The 24,008-nt window shown below is 40.3% G+C and overlaps 1 protein-coding gene and 1 long non-coding RNA gene across 2 annotated transcripts in view; one reads left to right on the forward strand and one right to left on the reverse strand.

Annotated features, from left to right (window-relative positions):
- Positions 1-23,876, forward strand: part of LOC130543081 (uncharacterized) — a 40,794-nt gene extending 16,918 nt beyond the window's left edge. The window contains exons 3-5 of the long non-coding RNA XR_008958100.1: positions 14,146-14,316; positions 18,610-18,702; positions 23,270-23,876. This is a non-coding gene — a long non-coding RNA (uncharacterized LOC130543081). The remainder of the gene's footprint in view (positions 1-14,145; positions 14,317-18,609; positions 18,703-23,269) is intronic.
- Positions 15,164-24,008, reverse strand: part of NHLRC2 (NHL repeat containing 2) — a 60,346-nt gene continuing 51,501 nt past the window's right edge. Inside the window, exon 11 of the mRNA XM_026494176.4 lies at positions 15,164-22,576. Within this exon, the coding sequence (XP_026349961.3) occupies positions 22,320-22,576 (257 nt within the window). The 3' untranslated portion in view covers positions 15,164-22,319. The remainder of the gene's footprint in view (positions 22,577-24,008) is intronic.

Below are 24,008 nucleotides of genomic sequence, written 5' to 3' on the forward strand. Positions count from 1 at the left end.
GTTCTACGCTGTGCCCCAGTCACAGGTGCCGTGGGCCTGACTCCCCCTGAGGCTACGATGGCTCCACTCGTTTGTCGCCTTAGATTTTGTGACCTCCTGAGGCGTCCTACCAGCTCTGCAGGGGTGTTTGTTCACAGCAGGGATAAAATCCCCTCTAAGGTCTAAGAATACCTGCCTTCCACCAAGGCCCCGGGCAGGAGGTGTTTTTCCTGCCAGATATCCATGTCCCCAGCCGTCTCTGGGGCGACTCCAGGCAGGCCAGCCAGCCCCCAGCATGGGGATCCCTGCAGGGATGTTCTTTTTGGGGCCAACACCCACCGTCAGGCGGATGGGCCCTGGGCTTCCACGGGGCCTTCTCTGGAGAAGGACCACGCGTAGCTGGGGCTGCGGCGATTACCCAGATGGCCAAGAACACGTACCCACTGCTCCATCCCGGGCACGGAAGGTCTCTACGGGGAGTTTTAGAACCTTCCCTATTTAGTTCCAGACTGCACGTCCCTGCCTGCGTTTTGTCGGCAGGCCAGCTGTCTCTCAGTGGGAGTGCGTGCTGCTGTTTCTTCCTGACGTGGGCTTGCTTGACACCGTCGTGCTGGCTCCGTTTGAAAGCAGAGTCCACTCGCTCCAGCCAGAAGCGCTTAGAAACCAGACGCGGGTCTCTGGTGCTCTCCGAGGACGAAGCCGTGTCTTGCTGGAAAATGGGCCACCGGTTCAGTTCTGTGTCTTGTATGGGTCCAAGTACGGATATGCTTTCAAAGTGCGGCAGGGGCAGACTGAAAGCTTGGTAGCACACCGTGAGAATGAACGAGAAGAATGCTGTATGTGCTCATGAGGTGCTCCCCGAGTAAGCCAGTTCCCTTTCCTCAGCTCGCCGGCCGCCGTGACATCTGTCGTCAGGGCGCCCCGATGTCCCAGGATTTGTGGCCCTGGTGGGCTTGCTTTCCACAAAATTAGTGACACTCTTGCTTTTCTCTTATTGTTCTTATTTTTGCTCTCTATATAAGACTTGGGCTTATAGGAAGAAGGCCTTATGTAACCCATTTTTTTATTTTTTCTAAAGCAAAGGCTGGTCTTGAGACAGAGGTGTGGCTCTGAGTGGCACACTCAGACCCTGGAGAGCATGAATCTAGGGTGGTGGGAAAGAAACCAGTGAGCCTGGGGGGCGCCTGGGTGGCACAGCGGTTAAGCATCTGCCTTCGGCTCAGGGCGTGATCCCAGCGTTGTGGGATCGAGCCCCACATCAGGCTCCTCCGCTGGGAGCCTGCTTCTTCCTCTCCCACTCCCCCTGCTTGTGTTCCCTCTCTTGCTGGCTGTCTCTATCTCTGTCAAATAAATAAATAAAATCTTTAAAAAAAAAAAAAAAAAGAAAAGAAACTAGTGAGCCTGGGAAACAGTGACAAACATCCCTCAGTGAGTGAGTGGCTTCGGCCAGGCCTGGTTCTCGTGTGTGGAGCACACGGCCGGGCCTTCGCATCCCCTTCCCAGCCTTTCCAATGACAGCCATTTTATAAAGTAGGTTGACTTAAGCCACCAAAGCCTTCGCGGGGCTGACACAGGAGAGGCTCCGGGGCCTGCTTTTCTCTTCTCTCTTTTTTTTTTTCCCCTTCTTCCATTCTTCCTCTTTTCTTTTCTGAAATCACAACTTCCCACCTGTATGAGTTTTCAATGCGATGTGGTGACAAACGGCACAAACCTAGTGGCTTAAAGCAGCACACGTTTACGTCTAACAGTTCTGGAGGTCAGAGATCCAGACTCTCAGCGACCAAAAACATGCCTGCTTTCCTTCCGGAGGCTCGAGGAAAGGTGGTTTCCTTGCCTTTCCCTGCTTCTGGAGACCCCCTGTCTCCCTTGGTGACCAAGTCGCAGCTTCCGGGGACCGGGATGTGGGTATCTTTGGGCCATCCGTCTGCCCACCGCACGGGCGGACTCGTGGAGCGCGAGAGCGGGGGCGGAGGGGGGCACGGTGACTGCTCACGACAGGGGACGCTCGCGTCAGACTTGATTAGCTTTCCGAGTAAGCCGGGTCCAGGGCCTCCGGGACGGACTTGAGTCTGTCATTCAGCGTTCTTTCTTCCAAAACCGCAGAGCTCACTGTGCATTTCATCAAGACCTTCACTCGACTTAGTTATACACAGAGACCTGTGGAAATAGGTACAGAAGAGATTATCTATTATATTTTACAAGTCTTCAGGCACCGGGAGACAAATGGAAAAGAGGATTTTTGTTGTTGTTGAATGTAGCTCTTCAGAGGTAGGCAAGATTCTGAATCTTTTAGGGAAGAGTTTAGGGAGGGGGATGGTGTCTGTGGTAGAAGATAGGAAAAATCCCAGAGTGCTTTCAAAGTGAGTAAAGGGAGTTTTCACCAAACGACTACATTTACTCCGGCCCGGCCCACATTCATCACTGTCTGTACCTATGCCGTACCCTAAAGCAAATAAAATCAGAATGCTTCCTTAAGCAGAGACCATGGCTGAGTTTCCCTCCAAAAAACAGTCACCCCTGTACCAAAAATGAGAGCAACAGAGATGGGCTTCTGACTTTGAGACAAGCTACAGTTTTAAAGAAAATCTTTTCCTTTGGGGGCCTAATATTGTCTTTAAAAGATTCCTTGCCTTGCCATTCTCTTTCCCCCAACAGAATCACCATCTCCAAAGGAATATATGTATTTTTAAAGGAGGTAGGCTCACTAAATGCTCAGGAAGCTTGCTTGTGGGTCAGTCCCCTGCTGTGAGTCACAAGATTCATTTGTGATAGTGCGAGGATAGGAAGGGGCAAGCTAATAGCCCTTCCACAAAGACCAAGGCTCCGACCGTGTTTTCGACTTTAATCTGGTTGCCATATGTTGTTTCTGAAGGATTAGATAATTAAAAGACCTTATTTTCAGAACAAGTTGAACTAGCAATATGCCAGAAAATAAGAAAAAAAGATTAAATTTGTCAACTGCAGACATCTCAAAAAAATGCTTAATAGGCTTTTGATAAAAATTTAAAAAATTAATCTGGAGTAGGAAGAGAATATAGATTTTACTCCAAATTCATGAGTGTTATTAACTCACAAGAAATGAATACTCACAATTCTTTCTGAGATCATACTGAAGGATCCACTGGTAATAATGAAGTCAGTGCCTGTGATGTGGACACCTCTAAATCCACTGTATTTTTTTAGGCAAAAGTTAAAGCAGTAAGTGCATACTAAGTTAGGATTCAATATAGCTTTGCTGTTATCTTTTTTTAAACAATAGTCAATATTTGCAGAGTTTATTTAGATAATTACTGTATGTTTCCTAAGGCTGCTGTAGCAATGTACCACAGACCTGGTGGCTTGAAATAACAGAAATATTTTCTCTCCCAGTTCCGGAGGCTGTAAGTCCAAGCTCCCTCTGAGGGTCCAGAGAAGGAGCTGTTCCATTCCTGTCTCCCTAAACTTCTGGAAATCCTTGCTATTCCCTAGCTTGCAGATGCATGCCTGCATCCCCGACTCTGTCATTACATAACCTCCTTGTGCATCTCAGGGTCTCTGTCTTCCCATGGACTTCCCTCTCTCCCGTGTCTGTGTCCAAATTTCCTTCTTTTTAATAAGAATACCGGTCTTTGGAGTAAGACCACCTTAACATATTATGACCTCATCTTAACTAACCACATTGCAAAGACACTATTTCCAAATTAGGTTATATTCTGAGGTTCCAGGTGGACGTGAATTTGGGAGGTCCACTCTATTCAACCCCGTATAGTTCCTATCTCCCTGGATCAGCTTTTCTGTCCATAAAATGGGGATACTATTGCTTGTTTATATTTGGTTTTAGCATAATGAATATAAGACTCATTCTTTGACTCTTACTCCTGAGATCTAGTGAGAGCAGAAGTGAAACTTCCTCTGGAATTATTTTTATGTAACCTAAAAATTACTAAGCAAGGAATTTTTTTTTTTCATTTCATCTAGCGTTTCTCAGAACATACCTTGGGAAACATCAATTTCATAATGTGGCCTATGTGTCAAGTAGAAATAATAAAACTAGAGATGTAAGTAGTGTGATCTGAATGTTTGCGTCCTTTCTACCCCCTTAAATTCATATATTGAAATCCTAATCCCCAAGGGGATGGTATTAGGAGGTGGCGGGCGGGGTGGGGGGGGGCTTTGGAAGGGGCTTAGGTCATGAGGGCGGCAGCACTGTTATGGATGGGATTAGTGCTCCTGTAAAAAACAAACCCAAAACCCCACAGAGTTAGACCCCCTCTTCCACCACACGGGGACACAGTGAGAAACTGGGAGCCGGCCGTCCAGAAGAGGGCTCTCACTGGGACCTAAGCCCGCTGGCACCTTGATCTTGGACTTTCAGCCTCCAGAACTGGGAGAACTAAATTTGTGTTGTTTATAAACCACGCAGCCTGTGGTATTTTTATAATAGCAGCTGGAAAGGACTAAGACCGTCAGTGAAACTCTTGCCCTCAAGTCCTAGTCCCTCACACACAGACCTACTTCGAGCCCTTGAATGCCAGGTGAGATTTTGGCTTCAGGAGGGATGTTTTGGAATTTCTAGTAGTGCAGCTTAACATTTTCATTAGTGTTTTGGATGAAAGCCTTAGGCTTTAACGACGTTAGAAGATGCCCGATGGCTTTGGAGATGGCTAACGTTGACAATCATAAAGGAAGGAAACGTCTCATGAACACAAGGCAGGGAATGATGGTTCTTGCCCAGAGGACAGCACAGGAGGGTATGGGAGAGGGGACTGATTTTCAGAGTGACAGTGTGTGGAACTCTGCTGATCTGCTCCCCAGTGAAACTGGTGAAAATGATTTTTAAAAAGAAACAAACACACACAAAAAACATTTAAAGCCTCTGGAAATGGTCCTAAGGTCAAACAGTAAATGAAGAAACATTTGTTTGAGAAAATCTGTGCAAACTTGGTAAAAAGTTGGCGGTCTGGGGTATGTGAAACAAGACTGCCCTCTCCCTCATCCTGCTGGCTCAGCAAAGTTAAGACCCCACTCCGGACAGCTGTGGCCACCAACATGGGCTGCCTGGCCCCCAGCTCCTGGGTGGAGGACTGTCTTCCTGGGAGGAGCAGAACTCAGTGTTTCCAATCCCCCAGCTACCTGTCGCTGAGGCTTAGTCTTGGCAAGTATGGTCAAAATGTGGGGGCTTCCTTGTTTTGCTCAGCCCCTGTTCGTGGAATAGACTTGACCTTGGGAAAGGTGTGATGAGAACATTGGAACCCGATTGTCCTTGCCCCTGCTCTTGAGGCCGTGGTCCCAGGCTGGGAGAGGAAGGCCAGGAGAACCTCAGGCTGCTGCTACACCCCCCCCTCCAGCCTTGCAGGGAGTGCTCAGCTCCTAGAGCAAAAATGTCACTCAGAGAGCAGCTTGCCTTTGTGGCAGTCCCAATCCCAGGGCCCTGGCTCTGAGATTTTGCCCCGGGGAGAGAAGGGAGCAGCAATTATAAAAACAGCTCATCTCTTCCCTGAGAAACTGATTTCATTTTACAACAGAGAGTGAAAAAGTTCAAATATAAAGGCACTTTCAAGGGCAGGGGAGGTCGTGGTTAAAGGCAACTGACAGGTGATTCATCAATTCCATGAACAGCCTAGACTATAGGCTAACTACTTTGCGGGACAGAACAGAGGAATAAGAGCTGGGGAGGAGCCCTCCTGAGGTCAGAACAAATACCAAACACTGACCTCAGAAACTATTCCTTCAAAGGAGCCACAATTTGACTGAGTTCACTTGTGGAGCAATTTATGCCCGAGTGCACTGCTGAAAACAATAGAGCAGTCAGCTGGAAATTAGTAGAGTTTAACAGTGGGGTGTGGTCAGTGAAAGAGAGGAAGGGATCCCTGCGAACACCACAGTCACCCCAAAGTGACTGTACTCCAGCCAGTCACTAGAACTAAACAGGCAAGTAACCATAACAATTGGGGGGCCCGTATCCAGAGTGGCTGCAGTTCGTTATCTAAAGTGTTCCGTTTCCAACAAAAAAATTACGAGGCGTGCAATGAAACAGGAAAGTATGACCCACACACCAGAAAAAAAGCAGGCAACAGAAGCTGCCTGTGAGAGACAAGATGTTGGATTTAACAGAAAAAGACTTCAAAATAGCCACTATAAATACGTCCACAGAACTAAAGGAAAGCATGATTACCGAAGGAAAGGAAGGTATGACGACAGTGTTGCGTTACACAGAGAGCATCAGTGAAGAGATAAAAATTGTAAAAAAAAGAAGCAAATGGAAGTCTTTGAGTTTAAAAATATAATAACTGAGATTAAAAATTCACTAAATCAGGAGAATGAGAAGACGAGTCACAGTCTGACATTCTGATAAAGGAGTATTATCTAAGAAGTCAACAGTAAGAAAATGAGCAACCCGGTTTTTAAAAGGGCCAAAGATGTGAACAGACACCTCACCAAAGAAGATATATACCGGTGGCAAATAACCATATGAAAAGATGCTCATCGTCACATGTCATCGGGGAAAGGCGAGTTAAAGAAACGATGAGATACCACTGCACACCTCTTAGAATGGCCAAAATCTAGCATGCCAACACCATCAAATGCTGATGAAGATATGGAGCCATGGGAACTCTCATTCAGAGCTGGTGGGAACGCAGAGTGGTACAGCCATCTTGGAAGACAGTTCGGCAATTTCTTAGAAAACTGTGTGTGTGTGTGTGTGTATTTTTTTTATTAACCACATCCAGCAATTGTACTCCTTGGTATTTACCCAAATGAGCTGAAACCTTATGTCCACACAAAAATCTGCACACAGATGTGTATAGTAACTTTATTTATAGTTGCCAGAACTTGGAAGCAACTGGGACGACCTCAGTAGATGAATGGATAAATAAGCTATGATACATCCAGACAATGGATTGTTATTTGGCCCTAAAAGAAATGAGGTGTCAAGCCATGAAAAGATACAGAGGAATCTGAAATGCGTACTACCTATTTGAGAGAAACCTATCTGAAAAGGCTACATATTATGATCTCAACCATATGACATTCTGGAAAATAGAAAACCATGGAGATGGTGAAAAGATCCGTAGTTGTCAAGGGTTATGTAGGGTGAAAGGATGAAAAGGCAGAGGATTTTTAGGGCAGTGAAACTATTCTGTATGATACTATAATGGTGGATGCATATCATTATACATTTGTCAAACTATAGAATGTATAACTGCAAGAGTGAACCCTAGTATGAGCTATGGACTTTGGTTAATAATGATGTGTCAATGCAGGTTCATCAATTATAACACATGGACCACTCTAGTGTAGGTTGCTGTTAGTGCAGGAGGCTGTGCATGTGGGGGGAGGGTAGCAGATATATGGGAAATCTCTGTAGTTTCTGCTCAGTTTTGCTGTGGACCTAAAACTGCTCTAAAAAATAAAGTCCATTAAATTTACTAGAGGCTTGACAGCATATTTGAACTAGCAGAAGAAAGAAGTTAGTGAACTTGAAGATAAATCAGTAGAAAATATGACAGCTGAAGAACAGAGCAAAAGGAATGAATAAAAATGAACAGTAGCGGGGCGCCTGGGTGGCGCAGTCGTTAAGCATCTGCCTTCGGCTCAGGGCGTGATCCCGGCGTTCTGGGATCGAGCCCCACATCAGGCTCCTCCGCTGGGAGCCTGCTTCTTCCTCTCCCACTCCCCCTGCTTGTGTTCCCTCTCTCGCTGGCTGTCTCTCTGTGTCAAATAAATAAATCTTTAAAAAAAAAAAAAGGTTTTCTTTAAAAAAAAAAAAATGAACAGTAGCTCAGGGAAATGGGGACACCGTCAACACATCAACAGGATAACTGGAAAGAGAAGAGAAAGAAAGGAACAGAAAAATTATCAAAGAAATAAAAAACGTCCCAAATTTGTTGAAAAATAATATCCTGCACATCCAAGAAATTAAGCTCAAAATAGGATAAAAACAGATTTATGAATAGATACATTATGGTAAAAATTATGAAAGTCAAAGATGACAGAAAAATCTTGAAAGCAGTAAGAGAAAAATGATGTGTTACATGCAAGAGAATCCCAATAAGATTAGCAGAAAGTAGTGGAGGCCAGAGGCAGGTAGAATAACATATTCAAAGTGCTCAAAGACAAAAACTGTCAACCAGACAGACTTAGTATAGACCCCATGAGTTAAAGGGTTAGTAAAGGTCCACAGCAAGACTGATCTCATGTCAGATCAACTTGCTATAAGCCTGGGAGGTTCCCGTGACCTCTACGGGTTCAGTAATTCACCAGAACAATTCACAGATCTCAGGAAAATACCTAAATGAAGAGACATGTAGGGTGAGGTCTGGAAGGATCCCAAACATAGGGCTCTGTGCCTTGTCCCCATGAAATCAGCATCTGTCACCCTCCGGGCACATGGATGTGTTCCCCAACTGGGAGGCTCCACCAGTTGTGTCCAGAGTTTTTATTAGGATTACATGACATAAGCATGATTTATTGAACATTGACCATATGCTTGATCTCTAACTCCAGCCCTGCCTTCTCTTCCTTGGAGGTCAGGAATTCAGGCTGATACCATGTCGCTCAAAGCTTCAACCCTCTAATCACATGGTTAGTCCTTCCAACCGTGATCAGCCCCCCATCCTGAAGCTACCCAGGGGCTCGCCAGGAGTCACCTCATTAGCATAAACTTAGATGCGGTCCAAGAGGCTCATAAACAACAGAGACACTTCATCACTCAGAAGATTCCAAGGGTTTTAGAAGCTCCATGCTAGGAGCCTTAGGCAAAGACCAGATAAATTCTTTATTATACAACAGTCATGGCATGCCATTCTTTTTATATGTTGCTAGATTCAGTGTGTTAGATTTTTTTCCAGTTTGTTAGATTTTTTTAAAGATTTGTACATCTATATTCATAAGAGATATTGGTTTGTAGTTTTCTTGTGACATGCTTATCTTGGTTTGGTACCAGCCTCACAGAACAAGTCGGGGAGTGTTTTGCTATTTTTTGAAAGAGTTTTATGAAGAATTAGTATTAATTCCTCTTGAAACACTTGGCAGAATTTACCAGTGAAGCCATCTGTTCTTGGGAATATTTTTTGTGGGAAGTTTTTAAATTACTAATTCAATCTATTAACTTGTATAGATCTTTGAATATTTTCTATTTCTTCTTGAGTCAGTTTCAGTCATTTTGTCTCTATAGGAATTTGTCCATTTTATTAACGTTATTAATATTTTTCATTCATAATCCTTTTTACTTCTGTAGGGTTGGTAGTAATGTCCCCCCTTTAATTTCTGCTTCTCTGTATCACAGTTCTGGACATGGAAGTGAGGATAGTAGCCTACTTTTGGGGAGTGACACGCTTTGTGAGGAGGGCACCAGGTGGGGTGGTAGCCTCTGGTCTTTCTAATTTGCATCTGGTTGGAACCTCTGCCCCGAGTGAGGTGGGCTGAGTGCCCAGGGTCCCAGTAGTCTTGGCTTGCCATGCCTAGGGTGGAGCCTCCACTGTATGAGTGGCTATGGATGAAGGAAGGCAGACCCTGATCTCTTGGCTGTATGCGCCTGGAATTTAGCTTTCTCAGCACCCAGGTTGGGGAGATGAGAATGTTGGCAGCCTGCCTTCCTGGGGATCCACTGCAGCCCTCTCCTGGGAACCAGGGGGGAAGCAGCAGTCTGAGCTTCTTGGCCACATCCACTGGAGTGGAGCTTCTGTCATACTGATCTGGGGTGGAGGACGCGGGAGTGGGTCATGGCTCTAAGGCCACAGATTCTCAAGCTTTTTACCTAGGTTTAGTAGATTTTTTTGAATAGATGTTTCTTCATTTGCTGTATGCTCTTGGAACAATTAACAGGGATTTTAGATGGTTATTTAGAAACAATTTTCACCAGTTATGGTCGTTCAATGGAGAGAGGGTCCTCAGAACTCATGGGAAGTATGCCTAATCTCCACTATTAGCTGTTCTTTTCACAGAATGCACTGCTTAATTCTTGGCTTATGGCTTCAGGTGGCCGTGAACAGCTCAGGGAGGGCTGAGAGAAAGCAAAAGCCTGAGGAAGAGAACCTAGAAGGCATATATGTGGGGAATGAGTATTGATTTGACGACGATGCTAAAATATGAAATGACTAACTTTGAAAAGAGAAGGTTAAGGGTATGAAGAGCTAGGACACATGCTCACTGAGTAACAAATGAGTGGAATGCTTTGTAATGCAGAGCGAAGTACTTAGGCACAAGGCATCATCTCTTTGCAAGGTTGTTAACTAATAGAATGTACTACCCATAAAGGTTGCAGAATTGCATTTTAAAACAGGCTAGACCCTTATTTTTAGGTCTCGTGAGTGACTAAAATGCAACTTATCTATCACCTCATTCATTACGATAAAATCTGGCAGAGACACTTTATTAACACAAATTATCAAAATAACTTTGGTGTTGTACCTTTCACCTACCAATCTGAACCACAGCAAAACACCCAAGAATATCTTACAGTTTGTAATAGCAAGGTGCAAGTAAGCCAAATAAAGTTCTGGGCCACGCGGATGATTATTTCGTTCTTCCTCCAGAAAGTTAAGCAAATAAAAGCAGCTGTCTTTTCTACTTGCTTTTCTGCAAGGCTGACTTAGGCGTGTTGCTGCCCGAAGACCGGGGCGTGGGGTAAACAGCCTCATTAGATCCCTTGCGATGCTTGGATTCTTAGGGCATGTCAGCTTCCTGAACATGGGTAAGCTATTGTTTTTTCCCTCTCCAGGAATGGGGAGATAAACGACACTTCAAATATTTATCCTCCTTATCTTTCTTGTTCTAATAAGGGACTCGGTTGTGGTGCCATTTCCAACAAAATGCCGAATATAGAACTAGTTCAATTTAAAGAGGTAGCTGTTATTTAACGAGATGATGCTTTTCAAATTAAAACCTTAGAGATGTTAGGGTCCGTGAATGCTCTCTTGTGTTGGCGGGATTGCAGAACTTGACCTTTCCACTCTGCTAAGCGCAAGTCAGTGTTTTCTACAATAAGAGGAAGAAGAAACAACAGACACAGTGATAATGTCTAGCAGTTTCTCTTAGCAACGAAATGAAAATATGTGGGGCATAGATTCAAATTGTAATTTATAAAGTTTAATTAAACTTAACTACTTATTAAAGTTGTGCTCTAAGCTTGACTGGAACTTGAGTTTTGGGTCAAAAAGGGGACACTACAACTGGCCAAATATACACACCCAGGAATGATACGCACTAAATTATATATGTAGGCCATGATTTTATTTATATGTATGTGTATATATATAGATATAGATATAGATAGAGAGAGAGATAGAATATAGATACAGATACAGATCTCGATCTCTAGATAGTGATATATCCGTAGTGGTTATAACTAAACTATATCTAGATCTAGATAGATCTGTATCAAGGAGCTCGAATAACTGAAAGGATAAGCAGGTATCCCAACTTTCGCAAGCTGAACTTTGCCTTTTGATGTGGGGACTAAGCCCCCGTCAGCATCCAGTGGTGCGTCCGTGCTGCTGATTGTTTTTCAAGAAGGGGAGAAGCCCCTCAAGATAAAGAAACAGGATTGTTTCACATCAGTTTTGTGTTAGTGAAACTAGGATGAGAATTTTTTCCCACATAATGAATATTATAAAGTCCTAAGGCATAAGCATGGTTTGGAGGTCATGGAGAGGTCTTTAAGCTAGAAAGTGAAACCCTACTGAGCATAAAGGAGGTCACTTAAAGTGCTTTGGCGAAGAGCAAAACGCAGTACAGCGTGAGTTCCTGTGAAAAACTGGTCTCGTCGTAGTTTTTAACCTGATGATTCAAAACTGATTTGAAGCAATCTATTGATTTACTTTGAGGGGTTCCCTGCCGTCTTGGACAGGACAGGCAATTTCAGACTGTGGGAGTTTAGAAATACATTGGCCTATCACTATCCAAATTCCTCGATTCCTTAACAGCTGGTGAGATAAGCATTGAGCACAAAATATCCTCAATGTCGAGATGTATTCCCTGTATCATGAAAAAATCACATAATAAAGAGCAATTTATTGTTTGGAAAGCTGTTAAGTTCAAGGTCATGAATCCGTAAAATAGAACGATGACTGTATGTTGGATAACCCGTGATTTTTTAAAAATAAACCTTCATTTAAATGAAGTTTAAAAATATCCTAAATAAGATTTTATATACATAAAGGATATTTCAAATATTTTTGTGGCATATTCATTAAAAAAAGGAGAGGGATGAATATCCAATTTATTCCCCCTCAAGATTCGTTTAAGTCTGAAGTTTCTTACCCAGTTAGGAGTTCAAAAAAGCAATCGAACTAGCTAGAGAACGGAGTTGCACGGCATTTTTTACACTGACAGGCTGCCTTTGGTGAGGTAAAATGTTTTAAATAATTTTCGCACTCCTATTCGAAATCTGCGTATCTTTAAATGTACTAAAACTTGAGTTGGTTTATAGGTGTGTGTCTCATCCTAAAAAAAATAAAGTCCCAGGGTGTAAATAACAAATCATTGTTATTTTAAAGTGAAACTAAACGAGCAGATTTTTCCCTGTCTATTCCCAACTGCTGAATCTTAGCATGGCCCAGAAACTGAGGTCTCTTGGTTACATTCCCCTCTTGGGATAAACACGTCAACCGTCTTTGAGTCTCTATTTGAAGGCGTTCGCGGGCAGAGAAGTCGGTGTTCTCCGTGGCATGAATGACTCAATGTTTGGAGTCTTCACTAGTTGTTAGTCACTGGGCTAAGTGCTTTTCTAATGTTATAAAATGATTCCGTGAGGTAATAATATCTAGGTTAACAGATGAGGAAACCGAATGTCAGTGGAGAGGAAGTAACTTGCCCGTGATCATTGTGGGATTGAGTGATAGTATCAGGTCAGCTGGCACAAAGTCGGTGTGCTTTAGACATGAGAATATACCTCGTGACAGACTCTCGTTTATGTGATTTCTCTTCACATATTCTAAAATAACCACTATAGGCTCCCCCCCCCAATATTTATATATTCAATCCTGTTTCTTATAGTCTTCATGACCCTTCTGGTTACCTTTTTCAGGGTGCGCACAGAGCAAGCAATGTGATTGTGGGAAACAGAAGTAATCCTTTTCCCACTTTAGTTTTCTCTAAAAACTTATAATATTAATTTGTAAAATTCTAAACAATACAAAAATATATAGGGTAAATAATTACCAGTCCCTCCCTATCCCCTATATTCAACTCTATGTAGTTATTAGGGTTTGTCGTATTCTTCCATTTATCTATTCTCCCCCCTTTTTTTAACCCCCCTCTCCACATGCAGACAGTTCTTACTCTGAACAATTCTGATGGGCCCAGTTTCAGTTACCACAGTTTAAATAACACCACTCCCTCAAGAACCCAGTTCTAATTTCAGCTGCATGGATTATTGGCTGTAATCACCTAAGTACAAACTTCACTGTTAGCCCTTCAGTCCACAAATCCCTGTGCAATATCAGACGTGTCCCATGATCAGGGACCAATAATGTCACTTATTCCAAAGTCTGTTGGTGACTGGTCGCTGTGTGTGATAGTTTGTGCACAGACAGCAAAGTGTGTAGTTGTGGTGACTTCTTGTTGGATAACCAAAAGAGGGATTTGGCCAGAAAGACAGGAAGTCCAGCAAAGAAACGAAACACACCCCGGAAGTGACATTTGAGTTGAACGTAGGTGGAGTGAGAGCTAGCCTTGGGAACGCTGTAGCTGTTCGATAGACTCGATGTGCACCCGGGGACGTTGATGGAGGGTGACCTTGACATCCATGAGGAAAGTGGCTGTGATGAGAAGGATGATGATGTCCCAGAGGAAGTGATGATGGAAAAAAGCCTCACATTAAGGAAACCGTGGGAGATAGAGCACAGCATTGAAAACACGGATGAAAATGTTGGAAGCTGATCCAAACTTAGAAAGGCAAAAGACAATTTGCCTTTGAGAAAAACACTTGCTATCATAAATGTTATGATGAGAAGGAAGCAGGCACGGTTCCAATACTTTTGATACGTTTTCTTACAAAGAAATGAAAGTTTAATTCTCAACATTTGTAATGTTTTAAACTACAGTGCGATAATATTAGCTTTATTTTTTCATTTTCCCATACTTTCATGATTCAGTGGGAGGCCTTTACCCTCTTATTTACCTTGTTTCAGCAATTACCCCTTCAGTTTATTTGTTCATTCTTATCTCTCCTTTCGTGTACAGTGCAAGCTCCAGAGCAAGGACCTTGTCTGATGCGTTGGTCACTGGACCTGGAGACGGGACAGATGCTCAGTAAAAGCTGAGTGGATGGATTTGCATTTGATTTAGTGGAGTGAGCATCTTCTCATTGCTTTCTGAGCTGTATGCTCACATTCTCTGCCCACTTTCTAACGGGTATGTTTCATAGGATATATGATCTTCTGTTAATACAGACACTTGAAATATATATATATATTTCATATGTATATTATAGTTCATAGGCGCTCCTCATATATGATTATGTCCAATATTGTTTTTGCGATACTTTTTCATCTTAACTTTTCATTTGTTCTCATTTTTTATACAGATGCTTAAAACTTTTATGTAGTCATACATATCCACCTTTCCCATTATTACTTTTGGGTTTTAGGTCATACTTAGAAATGCCCTCCCCACCCCTGACACTATATTCTCTTTCATTTCCTCTGGCATTTTGTATTCTATTTATGTGTCATTAATTCCTTTCGAATTCTGTATATAGTGTTAAGTGGAGATCTTTTTTCTTGTTTTTTTTTCTTTTGTAAAGATTTATTTATTTGAGAGAGACAGTGTGTGAGCTGGGGGACGGGTAGAGGGACAAGGAGAGAATCCCAAGGAGACTCTCCACTGAGTGCGGAGCACGATGCAAGGCTCAATCGCATGAAGCTGAGATCGTGACCTGAGCTGAAATCAGGGGCTGGATGCTTAACCAACTGAACCACTCAGGCACCCTTAGAGATGGTTTTTCTTTTCAAATGTTCCTAATACCATTTACTGAATAAATGACCTTTCCTAAATGCAGTTTTTAGACTTATGATTTTAATTACTGTAATTATGATTGCATGATTTTATTTTATTTGCTTGCAGATGTTTTTTTAAATTAAGTACTATGCTCATTTCCCCAAAAGTTCAAATACTAAATCGTGACTTACAGATTTGTAAGCAGTAAAATTATCTCCTGGTATATTTAAAACAGAAAGCATATTAAAAACAGAAACATGACTTTAGGGAGAAAATATTTAATCTATTTCATGAAAAAAATGCAAAGTTTTAGAAAAGAGGCATTAGGCATTAGTGTACAGTATAAATACATTCTTGGTTTTACAATCACATGTATTACACTTCTGAGTTGGTAATGAAGGCTGGTGCACACATTCATTCTAAATGATCTTGTTAACACATGCACTTGAAAAGGTCACTGAAAATAGTCTTGAAATACATGTAGAAATACAGTGTTGTAAAAAAATATATTAATCTGTCTACATTAAACACTTAAAAATACCACATTAATTTTTAGAATGAGAGCATGAATGGAAATATGAAATTGTAAGTTGGATGTCCTTGCATTTTTTATCTTTGGAGGAAAAAAATGTAATCAAACCTTTGGAATGACAGATGTGAAGTCAGCACAGCAGACCAACTCTACTCTCAAAAATAAAACCACAACTATCCACACAAAAGATGGGAGCGTCTGAGTCTCTGAAATTTGACAAATTAATGAAATGTTACAATTTGGGAGTGTATTATACATACAGATCTCAAGCACACAGCAAACTTTGATTTGTCCATAAATCACAAGTAAAGTAGTGACAGCAACAAAAACGTTTCTAAGCTGGTTCTCAATGCACCCTAACGGTGAGAATTTCAAACCTTTAAAAAATAGTAACCTAAATATTCCTAAAGCATTAGGAAGGGGTATTGCAAATTAGAGAGCAATTAATCTTTAAATCACATAGGGTCCTGTGCTTCTCTGGAAACTGAGATAGCATTAGGAATTCTAGGGAAAAAAAATTCCTGCAACAAAACCATTCTGCTCTGTTACTTGTGAAACCATAGCTCCTCACTGAAACTTCTACAGGAACTACTATTGTTTTTAAAGAAAGGGAAGACTGAGGTGTGGAGAGAAAGCGGTAGTGTACGTTTTACAGGTAAATTTGGATGATGAATGTCACAGGTGCGCATAACGCATTTCAACTCTATACAGGCAAACACGTGTTCGTTTTGAGCAGTGCAATGAACAGGACACGCTCACGCAGGATTGTAATGCTGGTGGGATGGACAGTGAGGACCACCAATGCTTACAAGAGAAGATTGTCACATGGCAGAGTCCGTCTAGGTTTTCAGAAAGGAACATGTCTATTTTTACCCTTCATTACCATAATTTATCAACTAATATTTTGCCCTGTATATCTTAGTATATATTTCTCATGAGCATAGCACAGTAAAGAATCATACAAATTGGCTGTTTAAACCGGGCATATTTAAATCTGAAGGCCGATGTTTTTTTTCTACTTCTCAGCATTGAGGTCTCATTTCACTGGATTTGAAATCTAAGGATGTAACCAAGTCTATTAAAACCAAAGGCAGTGAGTTGTCCATGTCATTCAGTCTCAAGTTTCCAACATTGACAGCTTTTGCTTCTGCTGCTGAGCGACACCAGCTGTCAGTTGCTACTGAGAGAGGAAGGAATTCATAGCCTGCACTGACAGTCACAGAAGGGCCTGAGTATCCGCTTTTTAGTGTCTTTTAGGATACGGTTGCTGGTACAGGCAGGGAGGCCTATTTGGAAATACCTGTGATTCTTTCCTTTTGGTTGGGGGCTCCCAACACAACTGAACACCCTTCGGTGTACTTGAGAGCGACGTGCCTCAAAGAGGGACACGCTGGACAGTGGAGAACTCTAGGCAAACATTCGCAGCGGGGATCTAGAGTTCTCACTTTTCAGTTCTAACCTTTGAAAATTATTAAACCAAATCAGCAAAAAAAATGGAAGGGTTGCAATCAGAGAAGCTGCCTAGGGCTGCCTCCTGGTCCACTGTACCCAGGCCCTCTGTGGTCGGACTGGCAGCTGGGAGGCCAGAAGCAGCCAGAGGAACCTGCAGGTCTGATGGAGAAGGGCCAAGGCTTGCTGGTCACGGAACACATACAGGCAGATCAGTAAGTCCCTACTGTGTCATACTGTTCTTTAGGTTATCCTATTGCAAGGAAATGGGGAAAACAAACTTCTAATTATGCAGGACAAAATAGTGACTTTTGGTGAGTGTGAATTCATTTAAATAAACTACGTATGTGCCCCAGGAGAAAGAGGAGGAAATCTTGGTGACTAAAAAGTAAATTCTATCTCTAAAGTATGACACGGTAATTACTTTTTAAGTTGTACATTTCCTTATGGGTTTCAGGAATGGGATTTTATAACAATTAACAAATTCTAATAGTTTAAATTAGCAGACTATCTAATGAAAAGATGTTTATAATCTTGTTCCTAGATCACGAATCACCGGTGGAATTTTCCTTCGTTCCTTCCAGTACTTAACACTAGAACAGGCTGACCTGGTGACAACTTTACTGTAATAGAATCACATATATTTGAGTCACTGGGGTGGAGGGTGGGGGGGTGGCGGGTCTCATCCAGTGTCATTTACAAAGCAAGTAAGCAGAGAACTTTGTGTGTTAACAGGCTGGCCAAATATTACGCTTCTAGAACTCATTTTGGTTATTAAAACAGAATGCTCTTAAATATGAAGATGTGTAGGGTCTGAGACAGCCCTGTGCTAAGAATTCAGTTATCCTTTATGACAAGGCCTTATAATTACCTTTTGAAGACCAATTAAGATAGCATTGTTGGAACGCACACTGAAAATCTACTTAATTCCTTAATACATCCGTCTGCCAAGAAAAATTCTGGATAATAACCGAATTTAAGAAAGAATGGGACATACAATCTTTTGGGAAACAAAAGTAGACAGGCTGTTCCAAGCCAGGAAGGATAAGAGTATAGAGTGAAAAGTCCAAAGAGCTATTAGAGTTAAATGGATTTAACTTAAATTTCAAAAACAATCATCACTAGGACTTTTTGGATTCTTTGGGTTGATTACTATTTACCATATATAGCTTTGAAGATTTAGGTCTAAAAAAGCCCTGCTTTTGAGAGGCAACACGGCACGGTAGTTGAGCAGACTCGTCTAAATGGATGGTCCTGAATCTACTGGCGTAACTGCTTGGAACTTCTTAGTCTAGCTTCAGTTTTGTCATGGGGAGATAAGGAAAAACAGCCTCTCAGAAGGCTGTTGTAAGGATTAAGTGAGTTAATGCATAAAAAGCACTTAGAAAAGTGCAAGGCACATAGTAAGCACTCAATAAATTCAGCTATTCGTATTACTTTATTTAAATACTACAGAGGCTGAAGAAAGCATTCACAGAAGTAAGTACTCTTAATTCTGCAGTTTGTTTTCACTCCCCACTAGGAATAGAGGTAGGAATTAGGAGTCCTATATTCAGACAAGATACATCACTCACTCTTCACCTTTTAGTCACTCCACGCAATTGGCCGAGCAACGGCCCAGGCCAGGCCCCATTCCAGCATCAGGCATTCCTCTGAGAACTTGAGTTATGTCACCCACATTTTCACATCTGTAAAATGGGCGTAACGTCTACTTGTCTGATTCATAGGTTACTTTGAAGCTCAAATGAGGCAAAATGCACGAAGGCACTTTGAAGATTTTGTAAGCACCGTCAGAGTGTGTCACAGGAACGGGGTGTAGGGTGAGTACGTCTGGACCCTCTCGAAGTTTATGACTCATGGTTCTGGGTCTGTTTAAGAAAATTTTCATAAAACTGTAGGTTTGTTTCTAACTATAATATTTATAAAATAGTAATATACTGTATTATAAAACTGTTTCTGTTCCTATATCCCAGCTCTATAGAGATTATTAACATATCAGATAGCTGGTTGAGAAATATTTTCCTTTAGGAATTGCAGCTGCAAAGAAAATGTCAAGCTATGTGTTTATGGTCATAAATTATTATCATTAAGCTAATAACTAGCAGTTCCATTAATTACTGAATGCTTTACAAACACTATTTCATTGGATCCTTACAGTCACCCCATAAAACAGATAGAAATAGCCCCATCGTATAGGGTTAGAACTCTAGAGCCTGCAAAGCACATGCTCTCAACCACTACACTACGCTACACTACGAAACACCAGAAACAAAAGTCATGATCATTTCTGTCTTCACCAAATCACACAATTAAGAGAACCCATCGAACACAGGCTCCAAACGATGTTCTGATACTTGGTAATAAAGATGACTTTAGAAAAGTTACATCAGTGCTTACAATTCAGTTCACTTTAAATCTTTAAAAAATGCTTCCAGTTTTTTTTTCTTTCTGAAAATAACACATTGTTCACTGAAAAAAAACACAAGTAGAATTCAAATATTCATAATTTCATTCAGGAGAAACACCGTTGCCATAGTTCCTCTCCATGGTATTTTTATGCAATTGTGAACTATGGGATTTATTTTTGGATAATTGTCCTTAAACATGATGCCAAATACAATGGTCAGACTGAAGTCTTCTTAAACGGCAGAGATAATAAACTAATAGTAAATTTTGTGCAGGCAGAAAATTATTACTGATACATATTTTCAATAGTTTCCTAAGTTTTCCAACCATGGACAAACAAGCTGAGAGTAAGTTATTTCGGTGACATTAACTCAAACCTGTACTGCCCATGGGAGGATCTTAGACGGAAATTCTTGACTTGATCTTTATTATCTCATCCACATATACGAAATTTTTTTGGTGGTGTTAAGATTAAGGCTTTCTGCGGGCCCAATAATACTAGAACGAGAGTATTAGAACAGTTAAGGAGAAAATTGTTTTGTCATCATTGAACTTTATCCAAGTTACACTTATGGGTGATTAGACTGTTAAGTTTTTCCTTGTGAATGGGTTAAATATTTGCTTGAGGCAGCATTTTAAGATAAGCAAAATTCGTTGCACGATCATACTAATCCTGAGTATAAATTCAGGGAAAAAAAGTTCTACCACGTGTGAAATGACATTACAAAGATGTGGAAAAAATAGTGACAAAGCAGCACAATAATTTAGGGCAAAGATTCTAGGTGTGATGTCAAAGTGTGTGTGAGGCCGCATTACTGGCACTTTGATTAAGGTGACTTAACGAAAACCTTACTCTTTCTAAACTATCACTGGACATAATTTATACAGGAAGGGAAGCAAAAGTTAAAAAAATATGGAAGTCCTTATAGAAAACAGAAGGCAGACAAGGATCAAGTTTTTAAAAATAAACTTTCTAGTGCTTCCTCTTATGTAAGAGGTTTATGTTAGTCATAAGTTCTAGGAACATATTTATACTGCTCTAGTAGGATTTACAAAAAATCATACTAAATCCATATAAATAATATTTTTAATGTAAGTAATGGTACAGACTGGTGACTGGGTAAGAGTAAGAATGTTCAATAAAACTATACTTTGAAAGAAAAGTATAAGCTTAATACTAACCGAAACTGTCTAGACAAAAGGAATATTAATAGATTCGGAGAAACATATAATATATAACTATATGTGTGCTTCTGTATTATATTGAAACATTAATTGTCAGGTATTTCTGAATTAGGTTAAAACTGCATATACTTCTATCCCAGGGAGTGAAAATATTCTCATCATGTCCAACTGGAAATGAGAAGTATAGTATTTCAAATGAGATTAAAACATGACTTCAGCCTATTCTCTGTAAAAGAGAGTATTAATGTTATACATCCCTTTATTACAGAATGTTTTTTTGTGGAAAGAAAAGGTTTATGAGGTAATTATGTATAATTTTAAACTTTACAATTTACACATCTCTTTAGAAATAGCTTTAGCAGGTTACAAACCGAATCCAAGTCAGGACTACAGAGGTTTAGGACCTGAGTAAGTAAAGCTAGCATGTTCCACACTGTGTTTCAAAAACAAAAACAGGCAGATGACGGTGCTCCACAGATCACATTTCTAATTTGCTTTTGAAGGGGGAAAGGCATATTATGCCATCTTGTCTATAAATCTTTATTGGAAAATAAATATAATTTACCTAACATTTTCAAAATCCTGTAAGCTGATTAAATCACAAACATGTTGAATCAATTATAGTAAAACCAAGAATAGGCTTTTAAATAGTTATAAAGGGAAATGATGATATTAAAAAAACTCTTCAGTATCTTCTAGTGACAATTTCTTTTTGGTGTTAAAAATAACCCCAGTGTCATTAAATCCCTCTATGTTTCAGCCCTAATATTTTAGAGTAATAAATATATATACAAATTAATAGCATGAAAGTGCCTCACACTAAAATTTTCTTTGAAGGCTTAAAAGTGATTTTTAAAAACATTACAATAAATGATCATAATTTAAGTTCTGGATATGGGAACCAAAAAACCTAAACCCCAACAAATCTGCATATTTTAATGTGTACAAGTGAAATTTAAACCTCTAAGACAACATATATACCCATTTACTCAGATTCAGCTGTCACAATTTATTCTTTATCGTAAATAGTATCACAGACGGTTAATATGTCCCAAAGTCCCTTTCTCCGTGAAAGTTGTAGTCTCTCTGGGGACTCATTCATTATCTGGTAAGACTGTATTCATTCAGAAAAAGTTAAGGGAGTAAGTCTGTACATCCTTTGACAAACTTTTTCTGAATAGAGTTATAAGGCATTAATAATGGTCTGTTAAAATAGCAAATAATTTATAATAAAAATAGAAATTCTCTTTTAAATCACTCTCAACCAAGAGAATCACAGAAGGGATCAAAAAACATATTTACCACCCAGATCTCTTTAAGTTTCTACTGTGATGTGAAGACTTTTTTTTTTTTTTTTTGGCTTAAAACAGACCTTAGGCTTTGAATGGCAGGTGTCCTGATACCAACATGTGGACTGGATCTGAGGTTCTGTTTAAAAGTTATTGTGAAATTTATATATTCAGATGTGCTCCTTGCTACTAATAAAGGTAGAAAAAGTTAAAATATTTGGTTTCATCATTATTATCAGTATTCACTGCAAATTATCTTCATGATAATATTCTAGACTACAGTGTGGACTTAGGTTTTGTGCCAAGTAGCAGCAGAGATTACAAAATCATGGTTCAAATGATGGTCAGTGATTTAGCTGGCACACAGCCCGAACGAAGGAATTTGTTTATAGTGGATAAGTAAATATGGAGCATAGCTTTATTTTAATATCAGCTGCTAGAACTGAGCAGTGGGTTTCTTGGTATCCAGAGGCAAAAATAAAGCAGCTTTTCCTAAGTTACAGTGACGATGAAGACAGAGGACGGTGGCCGTGGAGACCGGGTAGCTAACTGGCTTGTTAAAATCCGTATTTGAGCTCTACCGGAGCGATGCAGGCTTGGTGTGCACTGCTTATTTGTAAGGGCTGACTGAACACAATTCCCTTCATCATGCAGGCATTGCTGTCTGCGCTACAGTAATAAAGGAACACGCTGACAGAGATCACGGCTTCAAGGGATAAGCAGTCTCCAGGAATCTGCAGTGAGATCACTGGTTGACTGGAAATGCTCTCTATTTCTCCAGAGGGTATCTGTCCTTGAAGAAGCCATTCATTGCCTAGAAAATAAAAAGGTAAATTACTAAGACTGTACAAGAAGACAAGTAGGTAATTAGACAAACCTTATGAAGACTAAATTCATTCAATCAACAGATATTTACTGAAAGCCTCTAAGTGCCAGGCATTATGCTCTGTGTGAAGGACATAGATGGGATATAATGACCGCCCATGAGGAGTTCCCAGGCTAATCATCTTGAGATCACGTTGTTAAAATTTTCCCTTTGAACACTGTAAATTGCAAATTTCTACTGAAACTGAACTGAATAATGCAAATATGGCTATGGATCCTTAATGCTTGAAATTAAAAATGAAAACAAGTTCTAGAAATAAACATAAATAGGTCATTTTTATCAGATAAAGTGTTTAGGAATAGCATATGACAGTTACAAAATAACCCAGGGTATACGAATTTTGTACAACTCTGCTGTGACTTTCAAGTCTTTGAAAGTCAACGTCAAGATAATGATGAATTATTAACTATCCAAAGGTAAAAACAAAAAGTACATTTTTAGAAACAACACTGCATATATTATTCAGATGGGCTCAACAATGTAAATACTAAGATTTTGTCTACCTCATTTTAATACATAACTCATCTTAAATTTACGTAGATTATAACACAAGTCTAGTAAACCACTAAAAATCTTTAAGCTTCTAGTATCAGAATTTTAAAAATGTCTTTATTCATGCAGTGCCTCCTCTCAAAAAGGACATCTGTGTCATATTGAAGAAGGACATGTTTACATGGACATCCAGCTTAAAGAGGGGTTAGAAATCAAGAGCCAGCATCTGGAAAACACAGGACACGCTTTCCTGCCACCTTAAAGAGAAGACGCGGAGCACAGTCTCATGACTTCTCAATGACTTTGGTCATCTGTACAAAAACTGGACCACCTACTGAGTGGTAATGAAATTCTATGTCTACTTTTTAGCTTTTTTTTTTTTTTTTTTTTCTTTTCACCTCAGGATGAGTCAACAGACTCGGAGCACCTGCTTCTATCAGGCCTCTCCATCTCCTTTCCAGTGTACTGCTTCTAGTTCTCTGTTGATTGAAAAATCAAATTTGAGAAAAATCTGTCAAGTCAGAGTAAGGAAAAAGTGAAAGGTAAAAATCTAAAGAGTTAAGAGATTTTAAACCAAATTCTCTTTAAAATTCTTTGGCCTTCTTTGCTTACTTTTGTATTGGGGAAAATGTTTTATTTCATGTTTGGCTTGTGGGGAACTGCTTATATTTTAAATCAAAACAGGAACACAATTGTGCTATTTTAATAAACACAGTCTTTTTAGATATTTTTCAGATACATCACAGTGGGATTTGTGGAGTGCCAGTGGTGCTTGTATAACCACCTTTTGGGGGGGCTTAAAATCTTCACATGTGCTAACAACTTTAAGATTATATAGATCAAAATTTAGTTAAAAACAGACGTTTTA

Source organism: Ursus arctos, unplaced genomic scaffold (genome assembly GCF_023065955.2).
Source record: "Ursus arctos isolate Adak ecotype North America unplaced genomic scaffold, UrsArc2.0 scaffold_7, whole genome shotgun sequence".
NCBI classification, from domain to species: Eukaryota; Metazoa; Chordata; class Mammalia; order Carnivora; family Ursidae; genus Ursus; species Ursus arctos.